Source organism: Vicugna pacos, unplaced genomic scaffold (assembly GCF_048564905.1).
Source record: "Vicugna pacos unplaced genomic scaffold, VicPac4 scaffold_77, whole genome shotgun sequence".
In the NCBI taxonomy this organism is placed as follows: Eukaryota; Metazoa; Chordata; class Mammalia; order Artiodactyla; family Camelidae; genus Vicugna; species Vicugna pacos.
Window position 1 is genome coordinate 2,523,138 of NW_027328758.1, and position 27,421 is coordinate 2,550,558.

The 27,421-nt window shown below is 41.1% G+C and overlaps 1 protein-coding gene across 1 annotated transcript in view; it reads left to right on the plus strand.

The window, feature by feature from the left end:
• The window catches only part of LOC140694648 (trafficking protein particle complex subunit 9-like), a 58,490-nt gene extending 31,672 nt beyond the window's left edge, over positions 1-26,818 (plus strand). The window contains exon 2 of the mRNA XM_072957810.1: positions 26,419-26,818. Within this exon, the coding sequence (XP_072813911.1) occupies positions 26,419-26,641 (223 nt within the window). The 3' untranslated portion in view covers positions 26,642-26,818. The remainder of the gene's footprint in view (positions 1-26,418) is intronic.
• The last annotated feature ends 603 nt before the right edge of the window (positions 26,819-27,421 follow it).

A 27,421-nucleotide genomic window follows, 5' to 3' on the forward strand; every position in this document is an offset into this window, starting at 1 on the left:
TGCTTTAAAAACAGACATGTAGCCGCCTGCAGCTGCAGACCTACAGGCAGTTTGGTTGATGGTCGTGGAGAGGACTTTGGAGGCCTTAGCAACAACTTAAGACTTGTTTTCCCTTGGGGACCGGAATTGCCTTTGCAGATTAATGTTGAAGATTTGGGCTTCTGGCAAAGCTGTTTTCAGAGATGGGTATATACGTAATATATCGTATAAAATAAAATGTTTTTATTTAATATGTGGGACTTCGCAGCTGTTGGGAACATCTCTGTTGGCCTGGTCTCCACGGAGGACACTAGGGGTCAGCAGAGCGTGCGGGAGGGCAGGCAGCCCGCCGTGCTGCTTGGGGGTTTCTCCCCAGCAGGGTGCTCTGCAGAGTTGACTCTTCTCTGAGTTTTGTTCCCAGATGGGCAGACATCAAAATAATGAGTTCTGGTGGGGTTGTATAATGACAGGAAGAAAGAGGGAGCCGTAGGTTTTCCTGACTAATACACGCTTTTGATTCCTGATCCAGTGTGTCCCATTACAGAATTGACGATTTGTGTCTATTCTGGGACTTGATTGAAATAAACGTGCAGCCTAAAAGTTAAGAGTTATGTTTTATTTGTCGGGAGGACTCGAGCCAGGATGACCGCCTCTCAGATCACTCTGAGGGACTGCTCCCAAGAGTAGGGGAGAAGCTAGGATTACATAGGAGCTTTACAACAAAGACCAGGTAGTGGAACAATAAAAGATTATTTGTTATCTAAACAAAGCCAGGTATCTCAAGTTCAAGTGTTTAGTGCTTATCTATGTATGGGATAAAGCAATCATTTGGGTCTTTGACTCCACACATTTGACAAGCACCTTGCTGTCTAGGGCCAGTATCCTGTTCTTTCTTATTTGAGTCCGCTCAGAGGGCACCACTGTGAGTGGCTGAGAGGCTGGGCTGCAATCCTGTCCTCGCTGGGGATGTCAGCAGCCGCTGATGACTTGGTTTCAGCATTCTTTGTTTACAGACATGGTTGCAGTATTTTCATTCACACTGTAGTATTTTCATTCACAGTGCTCCCCCATGGTCCTAAATTCGACCAATATTTTGAGAGACATTTCATGACCAATTTTGTCCCACGGTGCTAGGATGGCTCATTCCTAGTTCAGGTGAAGAATCTTCGGAGCTGCCATTCAAGGTGTTAGGTTTTTTTTTCAGGCCCTGTTGATACTGAAAGTTCTCTGGATCGCCTGTCTTACTAGTCTATTTTGATCCAGGAAATGTTTGCCCTTCGTTGCTCATTCCCATGCCTAGAATCACACTATTATATTTATTTTATGCAGGGTTCTAAGTTTAATCTATTTCTTCAAGATGCTTAGCCATCATCAATCTTGTAGGCCTAGTTACGCATTGGGAAATGTAAGAGACAACAATTTTATAAAATAGACAGTATATAAGTAGTACAGCTAGTAACGTTAATAATGTCACGAGTAAGAATTTAATACTCGAGAAGTTATATTTTGGGTTAAAATTTTGCTTGTGTTTCTGATTGAGTATGAGTGATCTTATGAGGAAGTTCATATTTATGATCAGGCTCATAGCAGTTATTAATTGGCCAGGTGATGTCTCCCACCGTGTAAGATCAACAGTGGCCTAAATAGAACTATAATTTCTTTTTAGAATAACATTTCTCAGGGCTAACTATTTAGATACCTGGAGTAGGGAAACCCACCAAGGTAACACAGAAGTAATAGACATAGTTAATTTACCATATCCTTAACAATTGGTGTAGTTCATAATCAAAGGTTGGAGAAATTGTCAAAGTAATTAGTATACAGGCCTGGTCCAATGTCTTGGGTCAGCTGTCTACCTCAGATGTCGTCTTCTCAACCTGACATGGTAGTTTTTTCTCCAATTGGGCATTGTTTTAAGGTGAGCAGTGCTCTATAAGCCATTGCACTGCAGGGACTGTTTCTCATAGGAAATGAATCTGAAAGTCCGTTTCCTTCAGCTTTGGTGTGTATGGTCTAGTTAAGCGTACCTGTTAAAGGGTCCTTCCATTCAGGTTGAAGACAGTTCTTTAAGTCATGCCTGTTCCAGGATGTATAATCCCCTGGCTGTAGGTACTTTACCCAAAGTTAGATTACTGAGGTTCAGAAACAAAGCTAGAGTATCCTTTTAATAATTCAATTAAACTTTTCAGCAATGTCACATAACAGAAAGGAATGATCTGGGAAGTGTCTTACTAAATAAAGGCTTCAATTAACAAAACTAGAATTTAATATCCACTAAAATATAAACTTTTTTTCTCTATAAATTTACCCTCATTTTTCTCAAATATAGCCAAATAAAGATTTATTTGTTTACAAGTTAATTCTGATTATTTGATCATATAGGCTTTTTTAAATTGGCTGTGTTGGAACTTTAAATAAGGAGTCTCAGGGTAGAATGTTAATAAGGTTTTCTAAGGCCAGGAAAGCCACGTCAAGGGCTTGACATGGATTTCTGCCGTACAGATTTAGGTAAATTCTTTTTTCGTTAAAATCCTTAAAATACATTGAGATTCCTATATCTGTTAGGAGATGATCTTCCTAATTTGTCTGATAGAGCCACTGGGGACCTAAGGGTTTTTAGTCTCTTGAGGGATCAGATAGAAAATATAACTGTTCCAAGGCTGCTTACATAGGTATAATTTATCAAATTGCTGTGAATCATAACTAGCTTAAGGAGAAGAGATTCTTTATATCTGGAAAACAGGTTTAAAGCGAGTAGTATTTCAGACAAAATCAAAAATTATAACCATATTCATCAGTTTACTGAGTCCCATGTAACTAATTCTTTTAATCAGAGTTTTCTTTAGACCTTTAAAATTTCTTCCCCAGTTTAGTTCAGTGCTATAGTTTGAAATTTATTAGAAACCAGTAAATCTTCTTGAAGAGCAAGCATTTTGAAAAATCATCAGAAGAAAACAATTAACTGTCTATAAATGACAAAAGAATTAAAAGCATGGTAAAACACCATAACACTATAATTGGTAATGTAACCTGGTCACAATAACCAGAATTATGACTGGTAACATTTCAGATATACCAGAATTTTAGGGAGTCCATAAAATTTCTGTAATATCTATATTAATATTTTCTCATACAATATAACCTAGGAAGATTTATTATTCAGTTGAATATACCATGTTATTTAACATGCCAAATGAAACTTACTAGTTTAAAATCTCTCTTTGGGATGTTTCAGGGGGCCTCTGTAGCATCCCAAACTTAACTGGAGATTAAAAGAACTTTAATTAAAAATTGAAATTTGGGGAGCTTTTTGAAAGATTTCAAACACTTGGTCAGATAAACATATAGATCACTGTAAAGTAGTACTTATTCATTAACAAGATAATTCATCAAAGGTAAAGGCAGAACAGATCAGTTAAGTGGTATAAGAAGTTTTACAATTTGTTACTGAATGTGGATTATCATTTTAAGAAAATTTTGTCCTCTTAACAGCGAGAAAACCAATTCTATTCTTGTACCAGCTTACCTCTAAGATTCATTTACATTGCCCAAGTTGATTCTAAACTTAGCCAATTTCGACCACGTACAAAACCCTTTCCTCAGGTTTCCTCTTCCACAAGCCTTCCACAGCTTTCTATACTCATATTAGTGTGTCCCTTATTTTCTCTTCCATTCAGAAGTAACCAGCTTCAGTACGATGTCACTATTTTTCATTAACAAAATATAATTCCATTCCTTGTATCTTCCCTTACACATTTATCTTACTTTCCTAGGATAATGAGATCTTTCCCTTAATAATAGAGACTATTTCAGTGTGGCACCAACCATTTATTAATATTTCTAAACACCTTAAGTTTCTCTGTAAGAGGAAATTAAATGTTATGTAATTCATATTTCAATCTTACTTTATCTGAAAATGGCATAGCTATTTAATAAAATCCTATCGTTTAACTTAATTTAGCACAACTCTAGAATTTAAAGATACCAAACATTTAGAGATTATCTTAAGCATACATTTTAAAAAGTATTTGAAAGAATTTACCCAAAGTTCTCATCTCATTTGCATTAAATTTACTTAAAATTTTACCACACCACATTAATTTTTTTTTTGACAAATCTGCGATGGATGTAACAGGATCTTATTTGACTTTCATTAAACCTAGGTACAGTAAAGGTATTATACTTAATATTGATGACTTTAAAGATGTCTATATTAATTAAAACATACTTAAACAAAACTTAATATCAAATATTATCTTAATATAGAATATTTTCCAGTTCACGTGAACCTGAAGGTAAATTTGGTCAGTTTTTATTTTAAAAATACTTAATTTGTAACCTCTTAGTTTTTACATCAATTAAGCAGAGCTCTTTAACTTTGGTGTTTTTTTTTGTTTTTGTTTTTGTTTTTGTTTTTTTAGCTATAGAAATATCTCACATATATAATGTGTACGCTGGCTTATAAAGAGACAAAAGCTAGAGATCTCATACCTTCACTTTAAAACTTACCTATGAGTTAGGGATAATAATAGTTGGAGTAAGCTGAATTTGCTTGCTTAGATCACTAAGGTTTACTATTTATGAAACAGACATTAAAGATTTCTTGACAACGTCTGAAGGACCCCTCAGAGTTCTCAGTTTTAAAATGCGAAAAATTTCTTTGGCCTAAAGTTTTATCTCGTTGAGCTAATTAGGCTCACCCCTAGGTCACTGCTGTATTTACATTTCTGATCTGCAAGACAAAGACACATATGTCCAGTTCTCCAGAGAACTGCTCTGTCACCCAGGCCCAATTGCATCTCCGTAATTTGCTTTTTTGTATCAGTGTGAAGAGCTGTAAACAAAGAATTCCATGTATTAAAACTTTAAAGTTTACTTTATCTTGTCTTCCAAAGCTTGCATAAGGCATTAAGTAAGGTCTCTTTCCCTTGAGTTATAAGTTAAACTCAGGGTAAACCTCTTATTATATTTTTTATTAGCCACTGAATACTAGTTTTAAGTTTTACGTTATATTGGACGGCTCGTGTAACTCTATTGGTTTCCTTTACTTTGTTCAGTCAATATTTTCTGAGGGACAGATATGTGCCCAGCCTTATAATACCAAAAAGGTGAAGCGTTTTTCCATTGAAACATATCTATCCCACAACATAATTAAGTAAAAGGTTTATATAAATCTGATTTAAATATACCAATTTTAGAAACTTTTATCTCAAATTTATTAAATCTTATACCTTTAATTTTAATATTTATTAGGTTTAATCAATAATTTTTATTTCTAGAAGGAGTGCCAGAAGCCTTTCTTTTGTTTGTTTTTGTGCATTGTATCTAATTTTATAGAAAAGTCTCTGGGATCCCCAAGTTTGAGCCAAAGAGCTTACACCCTTCTCAATTTTTAATTTGATTAATTGGTCTGTTGTCCCAATCATTGATCAAGTATCTCAGTATATAAATATATATATATATATGTATATTTTAGCCCTATACATACATACATATTAAACTGTGGTAAATAAAACAGACTTGTTTGAACTTGAATGTTGGGGGGCAGTAGGTGATCACTTTGGCCTATTTTTTAACTTTACGTAGTGTAGTATCAAAATCTTGCATCTAAATCCAAAATTGTCCATTTTATTTATCTCATTCAAAATAACCATATAAAATATTTATCCATTTGGGATAAGCCCCTTAACTTTTCTTTTTTCATTAAAAAAATCGAAATTTTTACAATCTATTTTCCAGTTATTCAACCTAATTAACATTAATTGTTCAAAGTTTTTATTAGCATCTATACAACCATTGATGGGAAAGGAAAAACACAAATGTAGCTTTTCAAAACAGTTTTTTTTTTAACTAAGTTCTTAGGTTAACCATTAGATATATTTTTCTACCTTTAAACTTGATTTTAATAGGTACCAATAAAACAGATGTTTATAATGAGATCTCTTTCAACTTTCACAAATTTAAAAGTTTTTCCAAATTAAAGGATCCATCATATGGCCATCAATTTATATATATATATCTCTAAACCAAAAAGATGAAGAGGCTTTTCCACATGAGGTTGGGGATGTTGCCTAAATAAAATTCAAAAGTTTACTCTGCAAAAACTAAAGGCCTTTGTGGTCCAGGCTGATGCATAAAAGGTTAAGATGGCAAAATGTCTGAAAAATGGTACAATCAAAGGATTGTTGAAAATCCCAATTTATTTGCATGGCCACCATATGTGCACAATACCTGTACCTTTTGCATGGCAGAGTCCAAGATTTCCTTTAAAAAAAAGAAAACACATATATACATACATACACACACATAAAATACCCAGAGAAATAAAAAACGTTTATATTACAAGGACACAGGGAGAGAAATCCAAGTTCCCCCTAAAGGGGATTTTGTTTTTATGAGTTCAGAATTCCAAAAAATGTTTTTATCAGGCCTGGTTAGTTTCTTTCAGAGTGAGATTTTTTTTTCTAGTTCCCAATTAAAGTTATAAGTTTTCTAAGTATATAAACCTGGCTGGGATATTAGTTGGAGGCTGGCAATCTGTTATTTCTTTTTCTTTTCATTCCTTTTCTTTTTTTTTTCTTTTTTAAAGTTCTGTGCCCCATTCTAAGGCCGGGTTGTCAGAATAAAATTGCTAGAAAGATTTCCCGCAGGGACAACTCTGTGGCATGAAGTCTTTGCCTCTACTACTCCTTCAAGTATCTCTCTCACCCGAGAAAGCTGTTAACAGCCAGGAAGAGGGTCCCATTTTTGGAGTTGAAAGGTTCTTCATAAGACTTTTACTTTTATCCCGAAAAATTCAATGCAGGTTACCAAATTGAGGAAAGCATTAGACCAGCCTCTTACCTAAACACTCTGTCCTGACCCCAGTGTCTTTCAACTTGGACCAACTCAGGACGTCTCCACTGGGTGAGTATTTTCCAGGTATCTTTCCACCAGCCCCACCTCGGGCGTCTCTTCAAGGTGGGTATTTCCTGTTACCTTTCAACAAGGCCCCACCCAGCATGTCTCCATTGGGTGGGTAATTCACCCCACTCTCAACTGGAGGGCCAGGTACCTGGATACACTGCCATATAAAACTCAGGACCATCAATCAATATTGGAGATCCGAGAACCAGGACAGACTCACCCAAATTCATCTGGACTCCCCGAGGAGGCAGATGGGCACAAAGGGCCACTGATGGTACCAAGGCTCCGGTTACTCGGAGAGTCCAGGTGGAGAGAAGTCTGCTCTGGGTCCCTTCATGGTGGTCAAAAATGTTGACCGAAATACATGTTCAGCCTAAAAGTTTAGAGTTATGCTTTATTTGGCGGGAGGACTTTAGCCGGGATGACAGCCACTCAGATCGCTCTGACGGACAGCTCAGAAGAGGTTGAGAAGAGCTAGGATATATAGGAGCTTTACAACAGAGACCAGGTAGTTGGAACAATAAAACATTGCTTGTTATCTAAAGAAAGCCAGTTATCTCAAGTTCAAGAATGTAGTCCTTTTCAATATATGGGAGGAAGCAAACATTTGGGCTCACTGAATATATACTTTAGACAAGCACCTAGCTATCTAAGGCCAGTAATATGTCCTTTCTTATTCTGAGTCTGCTCAGAGGGCACCGTTGTGAGTGGCTGCAGGCCTGTCTTCACTGGGGGGTGGCGGCAGCGCTGATGACTTGGTTTCAGAATTCTTTGTTTAGTGACATGGTTGCAGTATTTTCATTCACATTGTAGTATTTTTGTTCACAGGAAAATATGATATTACACTGATTATGGATAATCTGGAACCTTGGAAAGAACCGAGATGGAATTACTACAGGTACCTTTTAGTTTAATAAGACGTGTGCAAACGTAAACACGGAGGAAGCATACAAAAGGATTCAGTGGTGAATGGGAAGGGTTTCTGCACGTTACAGGAGAAGGCAAGGCAGAATTCCTCTTCTTTGTGGGCAGGGACGTGAGTCCAACTTTTCTTTCTGAAGTGCTTTCTGAGAAGTGCTTATGGTTATTAACCAACATTGACAAACGGTGGCAAACATTGCATTTAAGAGCTGGCCAGCTTCAAACTTTGGTATTGGACAGGTGGAATTCATAGGCAAGTGGTCAGGAGGATGGGAGAGAGATGGAGCCAAGGCCTGGGCCCAGATTCCGGTTTAAATCACCATTTCCTCACCATTGGGCCTTGGACTAGAATGTAAACTCTCTTAACCTGTTGGAGAATCTGTGAAATGGGCATGATAATATTCGTTTTTCCTGGGAATTTTGTATGTTCTAAAGAGTATTATAGCACAGATGAAGCACTTAACACGCTGGCACTTAGCAGTGTACAAATTGTGCGGCCACCATGCTTGGCTTGTGTCAGAGCCGTAAAGGCAGTATTTGTCTGTTGAGAATGCACTGGTAGCCCCTTGGCTAGGCTGTGAATTTGGTGATTTCCTTTAATACTTGTAACTCTGTGTGCCATGGGCAGTTATTTTCATGGACAGATGAGGAATCTCAGGGTAAAAAAGACTGTGTAATTTACCCAAAGTCAGACCATAATTTTGGGTTCAGGGGCCTCGGTTCAGCATGGGCCCCTGGGCCTTCTGCCCTCTCCATTCAGCACCAGAGCCAGATGTGGGTTCAGCTGTCTCCCAGCCCAGAATATCCGGCAGGCCGCAAGACACACCTGGCCCTGTGCTGCTTGAGCAAAATCTCCGAAGGAGAGGCAGTTACAAAAGGGATAAACATAAAAACAGAAGACAGCAAATTGTGATCAGCTCTGAGAAGGAAAGGAACACGTCTCGTCCTGCAGAGCTGGAAGCTTTCCCATCGGGGCTGCTCTGGGGGCGTTCATCTCAGCTAAAGAAATTCTGCTGCTGCACCAAGGCAGAAAGGCAGGGCGCATATGGCCAGGTAGACAGGGCCTCATTGATCGTACACATTCCCCATTAAGCGGCAGCTCTCACGGGCACATACCTACTAAACAGGTGTCGGCCATAATCTTCACGCACTTTGCTTGGTAGTTTTATTGGCCCCACCTTTGAGATGAGGTCATTGAAGCTGCGGAGTTTGCTGCATGCCCTTTTATACCATGTAAATACCCCCACTGGTCTTTCAAACTAGACTGGTGTGGCTGTGATGCCCCAGCCTTGTGAATGGCATCGTGTAGCTTCTCCAAAGTGGCCCAAATTACTGACATTGGTATGCTTAATTCGAAGGAAATAGTATGTGACAATAAGACAAAAATGTAGTAAGAATTTGTATGGAAAACTAGAAAAAAACCTATTCTTCCCCAGCTGGGGAAGTGTACCCTGTATCACTCACCCCATTCACTGCCTGTCACCTCCTCCCTGCAGACTCCGTGTTCAGAAGCCACTCTGAGCCTTTGAGGAACATTTTGCCTCATGACACATTTTAACTAGGACCTGCGACTTCTCTGTCCCTGTTTAACTCTCTCTTCAAAGCCATTTAATTTTTTGCAGGCTCCTCCGCTCAGATGTATGAATAGCCTCTTTAAACTTCTTGATGCAGCTCCTTAATGAAGATCTTGCGTAGGAAACCTAGTCAAAACCTGGGAGGTGTGCACATAGTGAGTGCAACCTCAGCATTTTGTGAAGTTCAGAATCAGAGGGGTGGGTGACTCAGGAAAGGCTTTTGTAAGGTAACAAGGGGAAAGTGATAGGATGCAGGCTGTGTGAGAAAGAAACATCTTGGTCACAGCCAGCAAGGCACCTGGGTTCAGGATGGAGTTTGGCGAGTGCAGATTTCTCACAAAGAAAGAAGTGATGTGATGGGAGGCAGGACAGTTGGGTACTTTATTGGGGAGGAAAAGAGTGGGCTGAACATTTCCTGGTTGAACAAGAGGATTGTGAAATGATGTGCTTGTATTTTGGAGAGAAGGGTTTTGTGGGGACAGGCCTAGGATTACGCTCTCTGGCTGGGGTGTCAGCACAACAGAGAAACACAGAGAACCGGGCAGTCGCCAAGGCCCATGTAGGGGGAGAGGCTGCCTGCCAATTGGAGCCCTGGAGGCTGCTTCTGTCCCTTAGCTGGGGCTTCAGACTTCCCTTCACAGCCCAGTCCTGTTGATACAAGAATAAAAAACGTGGGGCATGAGAAGGGCTGTGTCCAGGCTTTGGTTGAGCCCCTGAGATGTGCCCCACCAGATTTTGTTCCTTGGCTTCGTGCAGTAAAGAATTCAAGGGCAAGCCAGTGTTGAGTAAAGGTAGATTTATTCAGAGAGATACATTGAAATGGAAGGGAAACGTCACGAGGTGTGGGGGTTTGATGCTCAGATTAAAAGTAGGTACACACTCCACAGACAGAGTGGGGGTCTTCTCCGAAGAGGGTGAGAGAGTGGTGACCGCGAGGTGGCGCTGTGTTGCTTGTTTTCTTGGGCTTGGTGGTTTCATATGCTAATAAGTAGAAGGACCAGCCTTAGGGCAAGGGGTTGGGATTCCCAGGGAGTTGGCCTTTTCCCACCCTGTGACATCATGTGGCTAGCATTGGGCCTGCCATTGTGCCTGGGGCATGTTATTCACCATGTTACTATTACAATGGGTGTTTACTGAAGCTCAAGCTCTGCTAGGAGTTAAATCTCTTTATCCTGAGCCTCAAGGCCTATTGGGGGTTGAATCCTTCACCATTTTGTTGTTAATTGCTGTGACCTTACTTGAATGGCTGTGCTCTGCCCCTTCCATCCTGTCTCACTGTGATGACACAGAGACAGCAAAGGCCTGGTCCTGCCTGTGCTCCTGCATTTAACAGCGGGATGGGTGGGGTGGGCTTATGATGACTCTGAGTGGTGAGAAGGATGTTTCAGATTTTCCCACTTGAGACATGGGGACCTGCCAGCAGCCACCGCATATTTATCTCACGGGCATTATCGCTTGTGTTGTTATGGAAACAACAGGCCAGCCAAGAAAAAGGCACCACTCAGAGGGTGGGAGTACTGAGATTTATTACGCTGGTGGGCTCAGAGGGGCTTCTGTTCCGAAGCTCTGAGCACCTCCAAGACCTGCACATGAGGTATTATAGGGTTAATTACAAGTATGGGGCTATTAGCCAATAAGGCTCAAACAACAAATAGCAAGGAATCAGTACACTGAAGCTTAACAACTTGGAACAGATCACGTTATTGACAATTGTTGACCTTGGATTTACGAGTTAGCTTATTAACCCAGTAAACTGACACTAAACTTCAGATTTACCAGGTATCCCAGCAAAACTTAGATCAGTAAACCGACACTTATCACACTTAGATTTGTGACTTAGCTTGTTAGCCCAGCTGGGCTTTTCCTTCACAGTGTCACTTATCTTTTCTATTTTTCTTTTTTACTTTTTTAATGTATTTAATCAAAATTTAATATCAGGGTTTTTTGGGAAAGAAATTTCTCTTTTTCTTTTCTTTGGGGCTGTTTTGGCAGGGAGTTAATTAGATGTATTTATCTGTTAGTGGAGGCCCTGGTGATTAAATCCAGCACCCCTTGCACACTAAGCACCCGCTCTAACACCCGCCCCATCATCTTTTTCTTTTCACTTTAGCTGCCAAGAATCTTACAGCTGAATTTCTAGTCGGCCTTAAACATTTGCTCTGACTTCATGGAATCCATTTTTATGAGTTTATCACCCCGTGGTTTCATTTAAGTATTGAATTTCCATTTTCTCTTCACTCTCAGTTTTGCCTTTTTGTTGTTTTGGATGTTAAGCTGTGTTTAAAAAAATTGTTTAAATTCTCTTTAAGCAAGTGTCTGAATGTAAATAAATATGTAAACAAACAGCACAATTAAATGCTTTTATATATTCTAAGCTGTTTAGTAGTTACTTAAAAACCGAATTGAATATTAAAGTGATAACATTTTAAAATTATTTTTTAATTTTTTATAAAGATATAGCTGAGTTAAAATATGATATTAGTTTCAGGTGTACAATAGATTCTCCATTTATATTTACTGTAAAACATTGTCTGTATTCCCTGTGTTGTAAGATACATCCCTCTAGCATGTTTACATTACATGTTGCAGTTTGTATAAGAAAGTTGGGTATAGTAGAGTCTGGGACGTGACTGTGTCTGACCCAGGTTCACGCTCACCCTGCCTGTCAGAGCTCAGGCCCTCACTTCTGTCTGCAGGGGAGCGAGTGGAGGCAGCTCTCATCGGCGCTGGCACCACCCTCTGAGTGGCAGTGACAGCAGTGATTGTCTGTGGACGTGCAAAATGTTGTTCCAAGAGTTTTACATGCGTTTCTGCATTTAATAATTAAAGCCCTCCTGTGAGGAAGAGTTTTAAGTTTTTAATGTATAATACATTTTATTTTGATATTGATAGATTTCAAACCTCCGGAAAATTTACAGGAATAGTACAAAAGACGCTTAGATACAGTTCACCTTTAAGGTCATTATTTGGCTTTTTGTGTCTGGCATATTATAGCATAAAGTTTCAAGGTTTTTCCATATTGTAGCCTGAATCAGTACTTTAATCTTTTTGTTTGATAGTATCCTTTTTCTTTGTTTTCGTTTTTGGTCTATTTAAATATATTTTCATTGAAGTGTAGTCAGTTTATAATGTTGTGTCAGTTTCTTGTGTACAGCACAACACTTCAGTTAAATAGGAACATACCTGTATTCATTTTCATACTCTTTTTAAACATAAGTTACTATAAGATAATAAATATATTCTCCTGTGCTATACAGTATAAACTTGCTGTTTATTCTTTACATACTCAGTATCTGCAAATCTTGAACTCCCAATTTATTCCTTCCCACACCCTCTCCCTTCTGGTAACTATTGTTTGGTTTCTATGACTCTGTGTCTGTTTCTGTTCTGTAGATAAGTTTATCTTTTTGTTTCTTTTTTTTTTCTTTTTAGATTCCACATGTGAGCGATCTCATATGGTATTTTTCTTTCTCTTTCTGGCTTACTTCACTTCGAATGACATTCTCCAGGTCCATTGATGTTGCTACAAATGGCATTATTTTATTATTATTTTATGTCTGAATAGTAGTCTTTTGGACAAATATGCTACAACCTCTTTATCCTGTCATCTGTCAGTGGACATTTAGATTGTTTCCATGTCTTGCTATTGTAAATACTGCTGCTGTGAATATTGGGGTGTAGGTGTCTTTTTGAATTAGGGTTCCTTCTAGATATATGCCCAGGAGTGGGTTTGCTGGTTCATATAGGAGGTCAATTTTTTATTTAGATGAACCTCTATACAGTTTTCCACAATGGCTCCACCAAACTGCATTCCCACCACAGTGTAGGAGTGTTCCCAATTCTCCGCAGCCTCTCCAGTATTTATTGTCTTTGAACTTCTGAATGATGGCTATTCTGACTGGTTAGAGGTGATACTTGATTGCAGTTTTGATTTGCGTTTCTCTGAGAATGATATTGAACATTTTTTAATGTGCCTACTGGCCATTAGTACGTCTTCATTGGAGAAATGTTTCTTTAGGACTTCTGCCCATTTTTGAATTGAGTTGTTTGTTTTTCTTTCTTATTAAGTGTAAAAGCTGTTTACATATTCTGGGAATTAAGCCCCTATCAGTTTCATTTATTGCAAATATTTTCTCCCATTCCATAGGTAGGATGTCTTTTTGTTTTGCTTACTCTTTCCTTAGCTGTGAAAAAGTTTGTAAGTTTAATTAGATCCCACTTGTATATTTCTGGTTGTTTTTCTATTGCTTGAGTAGACTGCTCTAGGAGAACATTGCTTAGATATAAGTCAGATGTTTTGCCTATGGTTGCTTCTAAGAGGGTTATAGTCTTGTCTGCATGTTTAAGTCTTTAACACATTTTGTATTCATTTCTGTGTATGCCGTGAGGGAGTAGTCTAACTTCAATGATTTACATGCAGCTGTTCAGTTTTCACTACACCATTTGCTGAAGAGGCTGTCTTTACTCCATTGTATGTTCTCACCTCCTTTGTCAAAGTTTAAATGACCAAAAATTTGTGGGCCTATTTTTGATAATTTTGTTTATTCGTTCATTGGTGGATGGATATTGTTAGTAACTTTTGGCTACTCTGAATGATACTGCTATGAATATTGATGTGAAATTTTTTATGAGAATGTGTTTTCATTCTGTTTGCTGTACATTTGGCTCGCCATACCTGTAGTTTCCACTACATGGATCCAGATGGCTGATTGTAAAGGGACTCAAACATCCTTGGATTATGGTATCCAGGGTGTGGGGTTCCTGAAACCAACCCCCCGAGGATACTGATGGATGACTCTATATGTAGGTGTGGAATTGCTGAGCCATATATCTCTAAGCACTTGAGGAAATACCAGACTTCTCCAAAGAAGCTGCACCATTGTCCCTTTCCTGTGGCCGGATATGAGGTTTCTCTGCCTCCTGAACGACATTTGTTATTGTCCGTGTTTTGGTTATAACCATCCTAGTGGGTGTAAAATGAGATCTCATTTGAATTTTGATTTGTCTAGTGATGCTGAGCATCATTTCATATGCTTATTGGCCATTTGTATATCTATTTAAATTTGTGGTAAATTTAAAATTTGGGTCTGTTTTCTTGTATTGCTCAGTTGTAAGCATTTGTTATATATCCCGGATGCTACTCTCTTATTAGATACATGTTTTGCAAAATTTTTCTTCTATTCTGCACATTGTACTTTCACTATATATTTTTTAAACTTTAAAACAATTTCTTTACAGGGGAGATAATTAGATGTATTGATTTATTTTATTTTTCTTGCTAAGCACGCACTCTATCACTTGAGATACCCATTTCCACTGTCATTTCACTTTCTTGATGATGTCCTTTATAAGAAAATGGCTTTAATTTGGATGAAGTCCAGTTTATCTGCTTTTTTCTTCTATCACTTGTGCTCTTGGTATTGTATCTAGGAAACCAAAGCCTATCCTAAGACCACAAAGATTTTTGCTGTGTCTTGTTTCAGAAAGTTTATAGGTTTAATTTTTACATTTCTGTCTGTGATCTATTTTGAATTAATTTTATTTCTTATATAAAATATGGGTGTTCAGATTCCAGATTGATTCTTTTGTCTGCAGATACCCAGCTGTTCCTGCACCATTTGTTGAATAGACTATCCATTCAATGGAGTGTTGTTGGCCCCCTTGTGGAAAATTGTCTGTAAATGAAAGTTTTTTCCCCTTGGGTTTTTATTGTGCCTCATAGATTTATTTATCCAAACTTATGCCAGTACCATACTGACTTAGTACTATAGCATTTTAGTACCCTTAAAAGTGAGCCCTCCAACTTTACTCTTCTTTTTCAAGGTTGTTTTGGCTGTCCTGTGCCCCTTGAACGTCCATATGAATTTTGGGATCAGTTTTTCAATTTTTGCAAAGAAGTCAGCTGGAATTTTGATAGGGATTCCACTGAATATGTTGATCACTTTGAGGAGTCTTAACATTTTTAATAATATTGTCTATCATTCCATGAAATTGGGATGTCTTCCATATATGTATATCTTTTAAAACTTTTTGGTAATACTTCAAAAATTTCAATGTACATATCTTGTAAATTTTTGTTAAATGTATCTTTTATTTTATTTTTAATGCTGTTGTAAATGGAAAGGCTGAGTTTCTTATGGATGGGACTATATTATCAATCTTCTTATTTCTAGAATTCCTTCACAGCAAATACCCTAGCTATATACTTGCTACATATATCTATCCACAACTATTCCTGGCACCGTGTTATAAGAAACCAAGACCCAAGTTAAGCTACCTGAACACCTATGTGGAAGTGAGAAATGAGACCCTTGGGTGGGGCTTTTTGCAGATGATACTGAGAGCTTATTCAGAATGGCTTCTTCTTAAATTCTCTTAAACAACCCTTTCCGTGTATTTAGTCAGATACATTAAGAACATTCCCTTTTGATGTGCAGAGGAGCTAAGACTAAAGTTTTCAAATAATTTCTAGTGAGAGTGTTGTACTTGAAACCTAATTTGCATCAATCTTTGAAGATTTATGTTTGAGGAGCTTTGACTAAAGAACACCTGTCTTTATTCAATAACGATAACTAAATGCTCAAGCAACATGTAAGAGTTTGAGCAAACTGCCCCCGCCCCGTAGTGCTGGTTGGTTGCAGCCGCAACTGGAGTCAGCGCTTACCTCTCCCAGTACGCTTGTGCAGATCTGTTCAAAGGGGTTCGTCTAAAAGCTTGTCAGTAGTCTGATGGACAAAGTCATAAAACATTGATTGAAAGTTGCTGGAATGCAATGTATTTTTATTAATATTAAGTAATCACATATTGAGTGCTTACTGTATGATGGAATTGTCCCTCAGCCTCACATGAATATTATTTCTCTTAAAACCTCACATATTTCCTTGTTATTCTCACTTTACAGATAAGGAGACTGAGAATTATTTCTTCTCTCTTTTGTGGGGAGCTCATTATCAATGATGGGAAGTTGTTAGGAAAAAGATATTGATTCATCCTGAGAAAACATTTTTCTGAGAGTCAGTAATGAAGAAGATGAACACTGAAGAAGGTGTTCATTGTTCGAGTGAGACAAGCCCTGGGTTGTGCCGAGTCAACATCCCTGTCCTGGACACGGCACGTGTAGAGCTGCGTGGTGGGTGAGGCGGCGCGGCCGCGCAGGGAACACGGATGCTGAGCCGTTGGGCTGTGCTCAGGCCCTGTGGGGCTTTCTCCAAAGGGCAGTGGACCGTCATTGACAGATTTTAAGTAGGAGAGTGGGGTGATCTCGTAGTTCACTTTTGTCTCATAGAATGCTGGAAAACATTTAGAAGGCTTGGCAGGAGGTGATGTGATGAATCAGAGTAGGGTGGCTGCGAGGTGTAGCAGTGTTCAATTTTCAAGTGGTTTTCAGGCCCAGGCTTGTGGCTCAGCAGCCGTGTCACTTTGGATGACGCACTCAAGGAAGTGAAACAATTTATCTAATCAATTGAAGCAGTGATGTACCCAATTCCCAGGACTGCTGTGGAGATCCAGTGAGATAACATGTGCACAGTGTGCAGCGTGGTATCCAGCACAGAGTCATTGCTGAGTGAGTGCCAGTGAGTACCTGGTAGGTCAGGTGAGGGTGGTGGGACTCTGTGACTGAGTATATCTGGGCCCTGAAGGAGGGGCCCATTCACATCTGTGAGTGATGGGCCTGATTTGGGAGAGGTAGGGAAACCTTACCCCCCGACCATGTGCCCTGGGCAGGACTGCTATGGGAGGAGCACCATGAAGTCAGCTCTTTGCAGGTGGAGTTGGAGGTGCCCTTGAGACATCTAAGTGCAGTGTCACGAGCTGAAGGAGGAGGTCTGGGCCCGGGCTGTGCATTTTCCTATAATCTCAACACGTGAGGACGCCGAAGTATTGATCACTGAACTTGAAGTCAAACTTTACAAGAGAAATGAATAGTTGTATCACCTCTGTCATCAAAGCTCACGTTTATTTATTCATCAATCACGTTGCTAATTGGGTACTTACAGAGCTGACTTCACCGTCCTCCCGTGGGCTCAGGCTCCACAGAAAAGAGCTGTTTAGTCTCCCTCTTTTCCAGAAGAAGACACATTTAGGTTGTAGCCTTCTGTACCCCGCCAGACTTAAGATATTAGTTTGTTGGTTTAATTGTATTTTCTTTTGGCCATGTCCTGACAGGAGAGAAATTTTACCTCATGATCATGTTTCAATTAGCTGTTACTGAGAATTGCTGATCTGATACATAGTGTATGTATTCTATTAACTTTGTAGGGTAGTTATCATTTTTCTGTCTTTGCCCTTTAAATTTGTTTGCCCCTTTAATGTTCTATCCCATTTGGGGCCTTATTTTTTTTTAATTAAAAAATGTCTGTTAGCAGTTAAGAAAACAAAAGCAAAGAAAAAATGGACATGAGAGGTAAATTTAGAAAATGTCTATTGTGTTTTCTGTCTCAGCAATGGAGGGTTCTAGAAGCTCTTGGAAACCTTCATTACACAAGTTTCTTAAAATGCTGATTAAGAAATAAAACCTTCCTTCCTCATCTTTCAAGTTGCACAACTAATTGTCAAGAAAGTGAGGGGAAACTCTCAGAAGCCAAGACAAACGAAAAAGCAGGGATTCTGGGAGATACACGAGCCTTAGAAACCCTGGGGTGCTTGTTGGCTCCTAAACTGATTTTGAGTTGCCTTGACAGGAGTGCAGGAGGTGAGCCCCAGGCCTCTCACACTAGGAGTTGGATGGGTGATCATATTATTGGCCAAGCCCATCCCGAGAATCTTGGTTTACTAAAGGTTGAATTAGGAAAAAAATTTTTCTCAAGGCAAATAAGTAAGGAAAGTCAATTTTGTTGGAAGAGGGGAAAAATAACAAATCCAAACTAAGGATATAGGTTAAAGCTGTTCTGGCTTGAGAGTGACCACAAAATCCTGGCAGAAAAGCACAGATACTCCTTGATTGAGAAGATGTGTTTTGAATGAATCAGTGAACATCCATTCCGAAAAAGACCTCCAGAGTCTTGTGGATCAAGATACTGGACAGCAAACACCTCTCTTCCAAGGTCTCATTCAAATAACCAGAAAGGTTTTAAAGGAAAGTAGCAATAATCATAGTTCTATTTATTGACATTACTATATGCTAGGAATTCAGAGGTGACTATGCAGTTGTCTCCTCTTTTATGGACCTTACTTTCTCTTCGGGGAGACAAAATGACATAGTTGGTTAGCTTGGTGGAGGGAGGTGTTAGTCTTTTGCAATTAGCCAGGAGAAGAGATTAAGAAAACAGTGAAGGGTGGGTGAACTTTTTAGCTGAGGACAGTCTTGTTCACTTGGCTTTTAATTGCTGGCTCAATGAGCTGTCACTGGAGGGAATATATCTTACGGAAGATGGACTTAGCTCAGGCCTCTTTGGAATGGACAAGTGAACCCGGAGAAAGACAGTCAAATCTGTGCAGACATTAAAGTCCACGTGAATGTGCTCCATCCCTGAGCCAAAGGTAGGACAAATATGCAGCACTTCTTGAGTAGAGAGGAGTGGTTTTTAAGGTTCTCCAAGAATAATTCCCAGGGAACCGAGATGGCCAGTTGTCAAACTGAGACTTTGCACTTTGGACGGTGTACTCAGCAAGGGTATTGGCCTTTTGTATGTTTCCATTTCTCTTTAATACATGTCTGTTGATGAGGACGTGGGCACAAGTGTTTGACACCTTGTCGAGGCGACTTTGGATACCTGCCTAGAAGCACGGGCACAGTTGCGGCTGCATCATACATCTTGCAGCCCATCCCTTTCCCCGGCTCGTGATCACGGCAGAGTGATTCTTTGTTGACCTGTCCATCTCCTCTGTGACATTATAACCCATGAAAAGACCGGAGCATATTAACTTGGCTTTGATAAAGTCAAAAGAATAGATCAAATACGGAGACAGATTTGTTCTTTCCTAGTTCAGTAGTGCCATGGAGAAAGCAGTTTGGGCAGCATTTTGTAGTGTCCTGGAGGCTTTCTCTCTCAGCTTCTGGGCACCTCTGTTGAAAACCCTTCATAGCTATCTGGCCTGCTGGAAAAGCACTCTGCCTGTTTTGCCCTGAAGATGTGTTTTTTTTATAACTCATCTCTTCTCCTTGGAAAACAACTCAATAAAAACTCAGTTGGTTTTCCACCAGCCATGGGCAGGGGTGAGGTATTCCATGTTATTATTTCATAAAATAAAAGTAATAATAGTAATAGTAATAATAATAATAATAATAATAATAATAATAATAATAATAATAATAAAAGAAGTCTTAAAACAGGAATGAGCACATTGGAGAGAGTCAATAAATGATTTCTGGCTTAAATTAAAAGTGATGACTCAGTGATTCCATGGCTACTGTATTTGCTAAGCTAGTTACTCCTTTGCTCCATTACACTTTTATTTTAACTGAAAAAGAAATACAAGCAAATGGTTAAAAAATAAACTCAAACAGAGCACAAAAATGCACAAGTGAAAGAAGTTTTCCCTCATCCTCTGTTCTTTCAGCCCTTTCTGGAGATGCCACTGTTTAATATCCTTTGGGTGCTTTTCCAGGTATGCTTTGCACATTCCCACCTATGTGTGTAAATTCCTTTAAACTTTTACTTATTTTTAACTTAAAGGGATTTAAATCCTCAAGTGGCTTCTGCCCGGGTAATAAAACAGAACAAATCTGACCCCATATTAGATCTGTTCCTTTGAATTTAACCCTATGCTCTGTCTCCTAGGCTTCATTTTGCTTGTAAAACAATGTTGCCTAGAGCCTGAAATATACAGGAGAGCCTATTCTGAAGGCTCTGACCTTTAAGGATATTTAACACTTTTTCATTCATTAAAAGATAACAAATTGCAGAAGAGAAAATAAAGTTTGTTTTGTTGGAGGTTTACAGGGATCTGACCCAGGCAGATAGCTGCAAGAACAAAGGATTCTAACAAGAAGGGATTCCTACACTAAGAAGTTTGCAACAACCAAGCACGTAGGAAAGGAGCCTGAATTGTGACTTGGGGAGATGGTTTTCCAGGACATTAGTTTGCCATCTAGGTCTACAGAAACTTGCTATTCCATGCCCCAACATCTGGTCTCCAAACTTAGTGGCCAGTCCTGCACTGAGGAGAATGAATTTGGACTTGGTAACACTCCTATCTACCTTGAAAGCTGGGCACTGGAGCTGAGTGTTATGGAAACAGGCCAGCCAAGAAACAAGCACCAATACGAGTGCTGGAGTACTCAGAATTATTATGCCGGCGGGCTCAGAGGGGCTTCTGCTCCGAAGTTCTGAGCACCTCCAAGACGTGCACATGAGGTTTTAAAGACTTCAATACAAGTAAGGGGATATTAGCCAATAAGACTCAAAGAACAAAAAGCAAGGAATCAGTACACTGGAGCTTATCAATTTGTAATAGATCACGTTACTGACACTTCTTGAGCTTGGATTTACGAGTTAGGTTGTAAGCCCAATAAACTGACACTAAACTTCAGATTTACGAGATAGCACAGCAGAATTTAGATCAGTAAACTGACCCTTATCACACTTAGATTTGTGACTTAGCTTGTTAGCCCAGCTGGACTTTTCCTTCACGTGAGGACAGCTCTCCCACACCCAGGGAACTACTGTGAGCCCTTGATGTTTCCACTAGTGTGGGGTGTGGTTTACCCAGGAGGGATGGGGACTCTGCACCAACACTCAGGCAGTCTGCTCTGTCTGGGGCTCTGATCTTGTACAACCCCGCTCCCCGCCAGCCCAAAACCAGGGACAGTGGAGCTAAGGCTGAGATCGTGCCTGCCTGTTTCCCAGCATGTAAAAGGGGAATATGTACTCTTCCCAAGGTAGTTCTGAGCGACAACACCTGCGGGTGCTTGGTTCCCAGAGCAACAGGAAACCTAGCTCCGCGTGGGGGCAACGGGTGTGATACCCGTAGCGGTTCTGCAGAAGCATCGGATGGAGGGCTGGATCAGGGAGGTAAAACTTGAGCTGCGGGCATTGAAGGGTTACAGAAGGGTACAGAGGCAGGTTTGCCGCCTCCTTTGGGGTGCCCCAGAGGTAAAGCTTTTTCTCTCCAACTCCGCTACGACCCTCCCCTCTCCAGATTCCTCCCTTCTCTCTGCTCCTCCTGTCCATCTGTCTCCCCCTACTTTTCCCCTCCTCTCCACCCGCTCTCATCTTCTCCCTCTCCCTCCCTCGCTGTCCTACCTTCTCTAGCAGAACTCAGAGGGGATCTCTGCCCCTCCTACGCATGCGCAGTCGGTGCTAGCTGGTCCGCTGGTTGGAAGCTCCATCTCCAAGCCAGGGATCGGACCAAAGGCTTCTCAGCTCTGTAGCCCGGTAGGCCTTTGGCTCCTGCCTGGGGCCGGGGACTCTGGCTGTGGAAGTGCAAGGTGGGGGGCTCCCGGGAAAGGGGTCAGGAGGCTGCGGGAGGGCGGTCCGCCTGTCACAGCCCCCAGGGTGCCAGTCAGCCTGTGTTCAGCTGAATTGCTCAGGCCAGACCACTTTGCCCGCGCCACCTGCCCCGGCGCCTCGGTCACACCTGTCCAGGGCCAGGTGTGCCCCTGCCGCCTCTCACCCAGCCGGGCTCCCCTCAGTCCTCGGCTCGCGTCCCCTTCCCCTCTCCCACCCGCGAGTCCTCTCCTCCCGGGCTGCCTCTCCTAGGCCGCCGGCCCGTCCCCGCCCCTGGGCCGGCTGTGTCCCGGGCGGGCCGGGTCTGCGGACCCGGACCGGGGCGGGCGGCTGGGGCTGGGGCTGGGGCTTGGGCTGGCCTCCGAGCGGGGCTGCAGACAGCGTTTCCACCGCCTCTGCTTTCCCTGCCCCGCGACCCCGGGGCTGCCCTCCTCTCCCTTTCCCGCTCCCCGAGGACCAGATCAGCGGCGTGGGCGCTGCTCCCTGGGCTGAGAGCCTCAGGCTGCAACGCCCAGCTTCTCCAGTTGGAGTCCGGAAAAGGGAGTGTCAGTGCTGAGCGAGCTTTGGTCTCTTCCCTTAGTGTTTCTGCCCCAGGTAAGTACCTTGAACACTTTCAGGTGTTATGATGGCGGTGCTTGTTGATGTCACGTGTTTTTATATTGCGAGGGTTTACAGTGTTGAAAGCAAGGCTTGGTTCATTTAAAAATGAACTGAAGGCATGAGGCTGTGACATCCTCCTTCCTTCCCTCTCCCAGGGTGAAACGTGAGACCGTAGATCTTAAAAAGATAGTTACAGTCTCTAACTAGCCCAGCCCAGCTAGTGTGTTTTAACAGGAACAGCACCACCAGAGGCGTTGGAGACCCAGGGACATTGCAGTCCTAAAGAGCTCCTGGCACAGTTTGTTTTGTTTTGGTTTTTTGTTTTTCTTAAATTGTGAGGTAGACTAGTGGTATAAACAGAAAAATAATTGTCAGGAAATATTTTTTCATATAACAGCGTTATTGTGATATAGTTCACACACCATGAAGTCCATCCATTTAAATGGTACAATTCAGCAGCTTTTAGCATATTCACAGTTGTGCAACCATTATTATTCCAGAACGTTTTCATCACTTCAGAAAGACCAGTGGAAATGAATGACCTATCCACCCCTCCCCAGTGGTGTTTCTAAAGAAGTTTCTTGGCTATTCCTGACCATAAACTAACTTGTTATATTCCATGAAAAATCTGGTAGGAATTCTAATCAGAATTGCAATGAATCTGCCTATGAAAACAGGAAGAATTAATGTCTTTATGGAATAAAATTCTTCTACCCATGAATATATCTGGGATCCTATCTTTTCATTTGTCCAGAGCCTGGCCCATGGGAAGTCCTCGCTATTTGTTGGGCTTGTGAATGATGAGATTCTATACATTGTTAGTTGCAACTGTAGCCTTCACAGAAAAGAAAAGTAACCTCAGTGAAGCCAAGTAACTCGTTGAGGGTCAGAAATAGTGACAGCCAGTGCTGGAATGATCCAGCGGAGTTGGTGCTTGCAACCAGAATTCTCCACCACCTACAGCTAAGGGGATTAGAGTGTTCATTTATTTTTTCTTAATGGCGTTGTTTTTATTTTTACTTATTATATAAAATTATTTTTTTTGAAGTGTAGTCAATTTACAATGTTAGTTTCAGGTGTACAGCAGAGATTCAGTTATAAACATATGCATATGTATATACATTTGTTTTAGAGTGTTTTTAGTGAAACTCATTACAAGAAATTGAATATAGTTCCCTGTGCTATATAGTAGGTCCTTGTCATTTATTTTATATTTATTAATGTGTATCCATTAATCCTCCCTTTCCTGCCTGCTAACCACAGTTTGCTTTCTATGTCCATGAGTCGATTTCTAGCAGCACCTCTTTTGCTAGTAATATATGCTGGTTGACAGTTTTCAGTTTCAGTAATTCCATCTTATCTGTGGGCACTTTTCTTCTGGTGGCCTTTATGTGGTTTGCACACGTGGTAATAGAGATCTGTATTTGGGAGAACTCCAGGCCTCATGTAGTCCCTGGTACAGAGCGTCCACTGAGTTGATGCTTGAACTGGGGAAAAAGCACAGTAAATGTTGGAATTTCCACTATGGTTGAGAATTCCAGGTTTCTATAACCTGTTTAGCCCACCTTAATATTTGGTGCACCCATACTGGGTAATTTGGTGGAATTTCATGGTATGGTGGTGTAGAGACAGGACCTTGTATGCTTCTTCTCTTTCCTTTTTCTAACACTCATTCTCCTGGGCCTCCCAGATCCTCCTCCAGAAGTGCCCAGTGCTGGCTTGGTGCTGCAATGAGGCTATATTTGTTAATAAGGCCCTTTCCTCATCTCTTCTGAGCCTCCGTTTCTTTCTCTGCACAATGAGGGCTTAGACTAGATAAGTGCTTTTCAGTTTCTTTTAAAGCCATGTTTCCTTTGAGAAACAGAAAATGCAAATCTCTTCTCTCAAACCAACCCTTTAGATTTTGATAATTCCTCCAAGGGGTGACATAGCTCTTTGTGGAAAACTGATGTGATTGTGATTCCAGGTGGCACAGAAAAGACTCTTCAGAGATTTATTGCAGGGAGAGGGCAGGAAAGGGGCAGTATGTCACACTTTCTAGTTTGAGCACTGGAGCAGGGGCTTCGATTTAAATACGGTGTCTGACATGGCTTCTTTCTAATCTTGTACAATGAGATAAAGTTCTCTACCTCTGTTTCTTGATGTGTCAAGTTGGGGTGATAATATTTTAGGGCTTTTTTGAAACATTATACACATAAGCCATTTGTGTCTTGGTAGGAAAAAGACCTGCTAGGGATTCAGGGATTTGTTTAAAAAAAATAATCTTGTCCATAACACTCTGTCGGTGTGTATTTTGAAGTTCCTGGAGGGTGAGGGTTGAGTCTAAAGTCCATCGTGGGACAGGTGGCCCATAGTTCTCCGTGCCTGAGATTGCCCCCTCCTCCACAGTCCTCTTCCTCAGTCCAGGATGAAGTTCCCTATTAGATTTACACAGAGATCTTGTGGAAATGGCTTTTCATTTTATTGTTTCACCAAGAAGGGCTGCCATCATGATCTCTGTGGTCAGGTTTTGAAGGGCTGCAATCATGATATCTGGTCAGGTGAAGGCTATGCAATTGGGAGTTTCTATTTAATAATAAAAAGTTACAAATAGAAAATTAGAACAAGGGTGGTGACAGGGGCTCTTGGTAGTGGGCACCATTAGCTTTCTTAGCTTCAGGTGCAGTGGCCTATTGCCACGAGGACCCGTCCTTGTGCTCTGAAGTTGAAGGGACCAGTGGGTTCAGTGGGAATGTTAACCGAGTGTATCTCATGGGCTGGGCATTGTCCTATTTGTACTGTGTGTTCATTTTTTGAGACAGTGAGCTCACTTAACCTCAATAACCTCTTTAAAAAATTATACTTTTTATTTGAGATGTAATGTAGATTCCCATGTGATTCTAAGAGATTATATGAAAAGGGCCTATGGACACTTTGCCCAGTTTTCCTTAATGGTTCCATCTTGCAATGTTGGGGTACAATTCATTACTGACTCACTAACAATTTGAGGTTTGTGTTATTGCCCTCATTTCTATTCACGATTAAACTGGGGCTTCGAGAAACACACAGGGTTAGTGTAAAGTCGGGTGGAACGTGGGCCTGGGATTTCCAGGCAGTACCATTATGATGGTCTGTGGCAGGGAGCAGCATTCACTTTGTTTGTTTATTCATTCATTCAACAAACTTTTATTGAGTAACCTCTGTGAGTCAGATGCTTTCTTAGGGTTATCTGATTCTTCAGCAGTACTGAGAATCAGGTAATGTTTTTTTTTTAATCTGAGAAAATTAACTCTGAGAGGTTATAATCCCCCCAAAAGGAAATATAGCTCATAAAGGAGCGATAGTAAATTTGTACAGTCCCTCCTTTTTATGAAGGTGGTACCCTAGGCATTTTACACTTGCAAACTTGTGTAATCCAGATGTATTCATGTAAGACAAGGAGTTTTTTTTGAATTGAAGTTTATTCAAGTTTACAATGATGTGTCAATTGCAAGGTGTTTTTTGAATTTTTATTTAAAAAAATTTTTTGAGAAGGATAAATAGGTTTATTTATTTGTTTAATTTTTTAAAATGAAGTACTGGGCTTTGACCCCAGGATCTCGTACATGTTAAGCTTGTGCTCTATCACTGAACTGTACCGTCCTCCCCAAGGAGAGTTTTCTTATCCATTATTCTGCAGCTTAGTTCAAATAAATTGGATAGAAATCCAGATCTTTTGATCTTTATATTTCTTTATATTCTGCTGAAGGGTGTTGGGGAAAGCAGTTCCTTTGTTCATTTATTTATTCAGCACTTTTGAGCAGTGATTTTCCATCAGGGCCTTGCTAGGTGCTTGGAAACAGAAAACAAGAAATGACCCTACACTGCAGGGGCAGGAAGCCTGGACCAAAAGCTGGGTAATGTGATCCGAGCTATGGTAGCCATGTGCAGACTCTGTGGACAAACTGTACCCCCGGATTTGCTTTGGCTTTCCTTGCCTTGTGACTGGTACACACCAGGTCACCGCAACCCAGATGGGCCCACAGCTCACAGCACAGTATATACCTCGATCTTCTCTCCCCTCTCGGCAGGGCCTGCAACATCAGCATCCCTGACTACGTGCAGTGTGCTGAGGACTATGAGACTCTTCCCGTGGTGGTCCAACCCGTGGGGATCATCTCAGAGGAGAATTTCTTTTGCATCTATAAGCGAATCTCCTCGGTGAGCCAGATCAGCCCGTGCGGCTCCCAGTGGGCACTCTGTATCCACTACAGGCACCACTATGCACCCGAGAATGGGTGGAGCAACTTCTAGACCCACTGCAAGGTCGTGCGCCTTGTCACCATTACCGACTGCCTCTCGGCCAAGGGCTCTGAGAAGCTCCACATGCAGAGGAGCTGAATGACACCACGCTTAATGACTCTCAGCTCTTTGTCTTTGTGCTGCATGGGGAGGTAGCCGAGCAGTAGCTCACCAACGTGGCCTTCAATCTACGAGGACTGCAGGGTGGTGGAGAAAAGGATCGAGGGCTTCACAGAGTCACTCCTCATCTTGCCCAAGTCCAAGTAGCTGGATGGGGCCCCCGACAAGTCTGGGGACAAGATCACCCTCCTCTGCATCCCGTTTGAGAAGGAGGACGTCATGGGACTGAAGACAGACAGCAGGTAAGTTTCCCTGGGGGCCAGTCCACCCTGGCTGTGGGCCAGGTTTCTTCCCTACATCCAGAAAGGGATCAGCAAGGAAGAGGACTGTCTTGTAGCCAAGGGGGGAGGGAGGGGCAGCTCGCCGGTTTACAGACATTTAAAAGTGAATCTGCCTTTGTTTCAGAGAGATCCTTTTAGGGTTAGTGTGGACACTTACTCCCGCTTTTCAGCCAGGACCACTGGTGGGACCCCTGGAGTTGCTGTCCAATAGAGTAGCCACAGTCACTGATGCTAGGAGCACTGGGGAGGAGGCTGGTCTGTGTTGAGACGTGCTGTAGGTCAAATGCACATCAGACGCTGAGGCTTGTCTAGTAAAAGAATATTAACTATCATGTTACTTCCTATATTGATTACATGTCAAAATGTTAGTATTTTACATGCAGTAGATTAA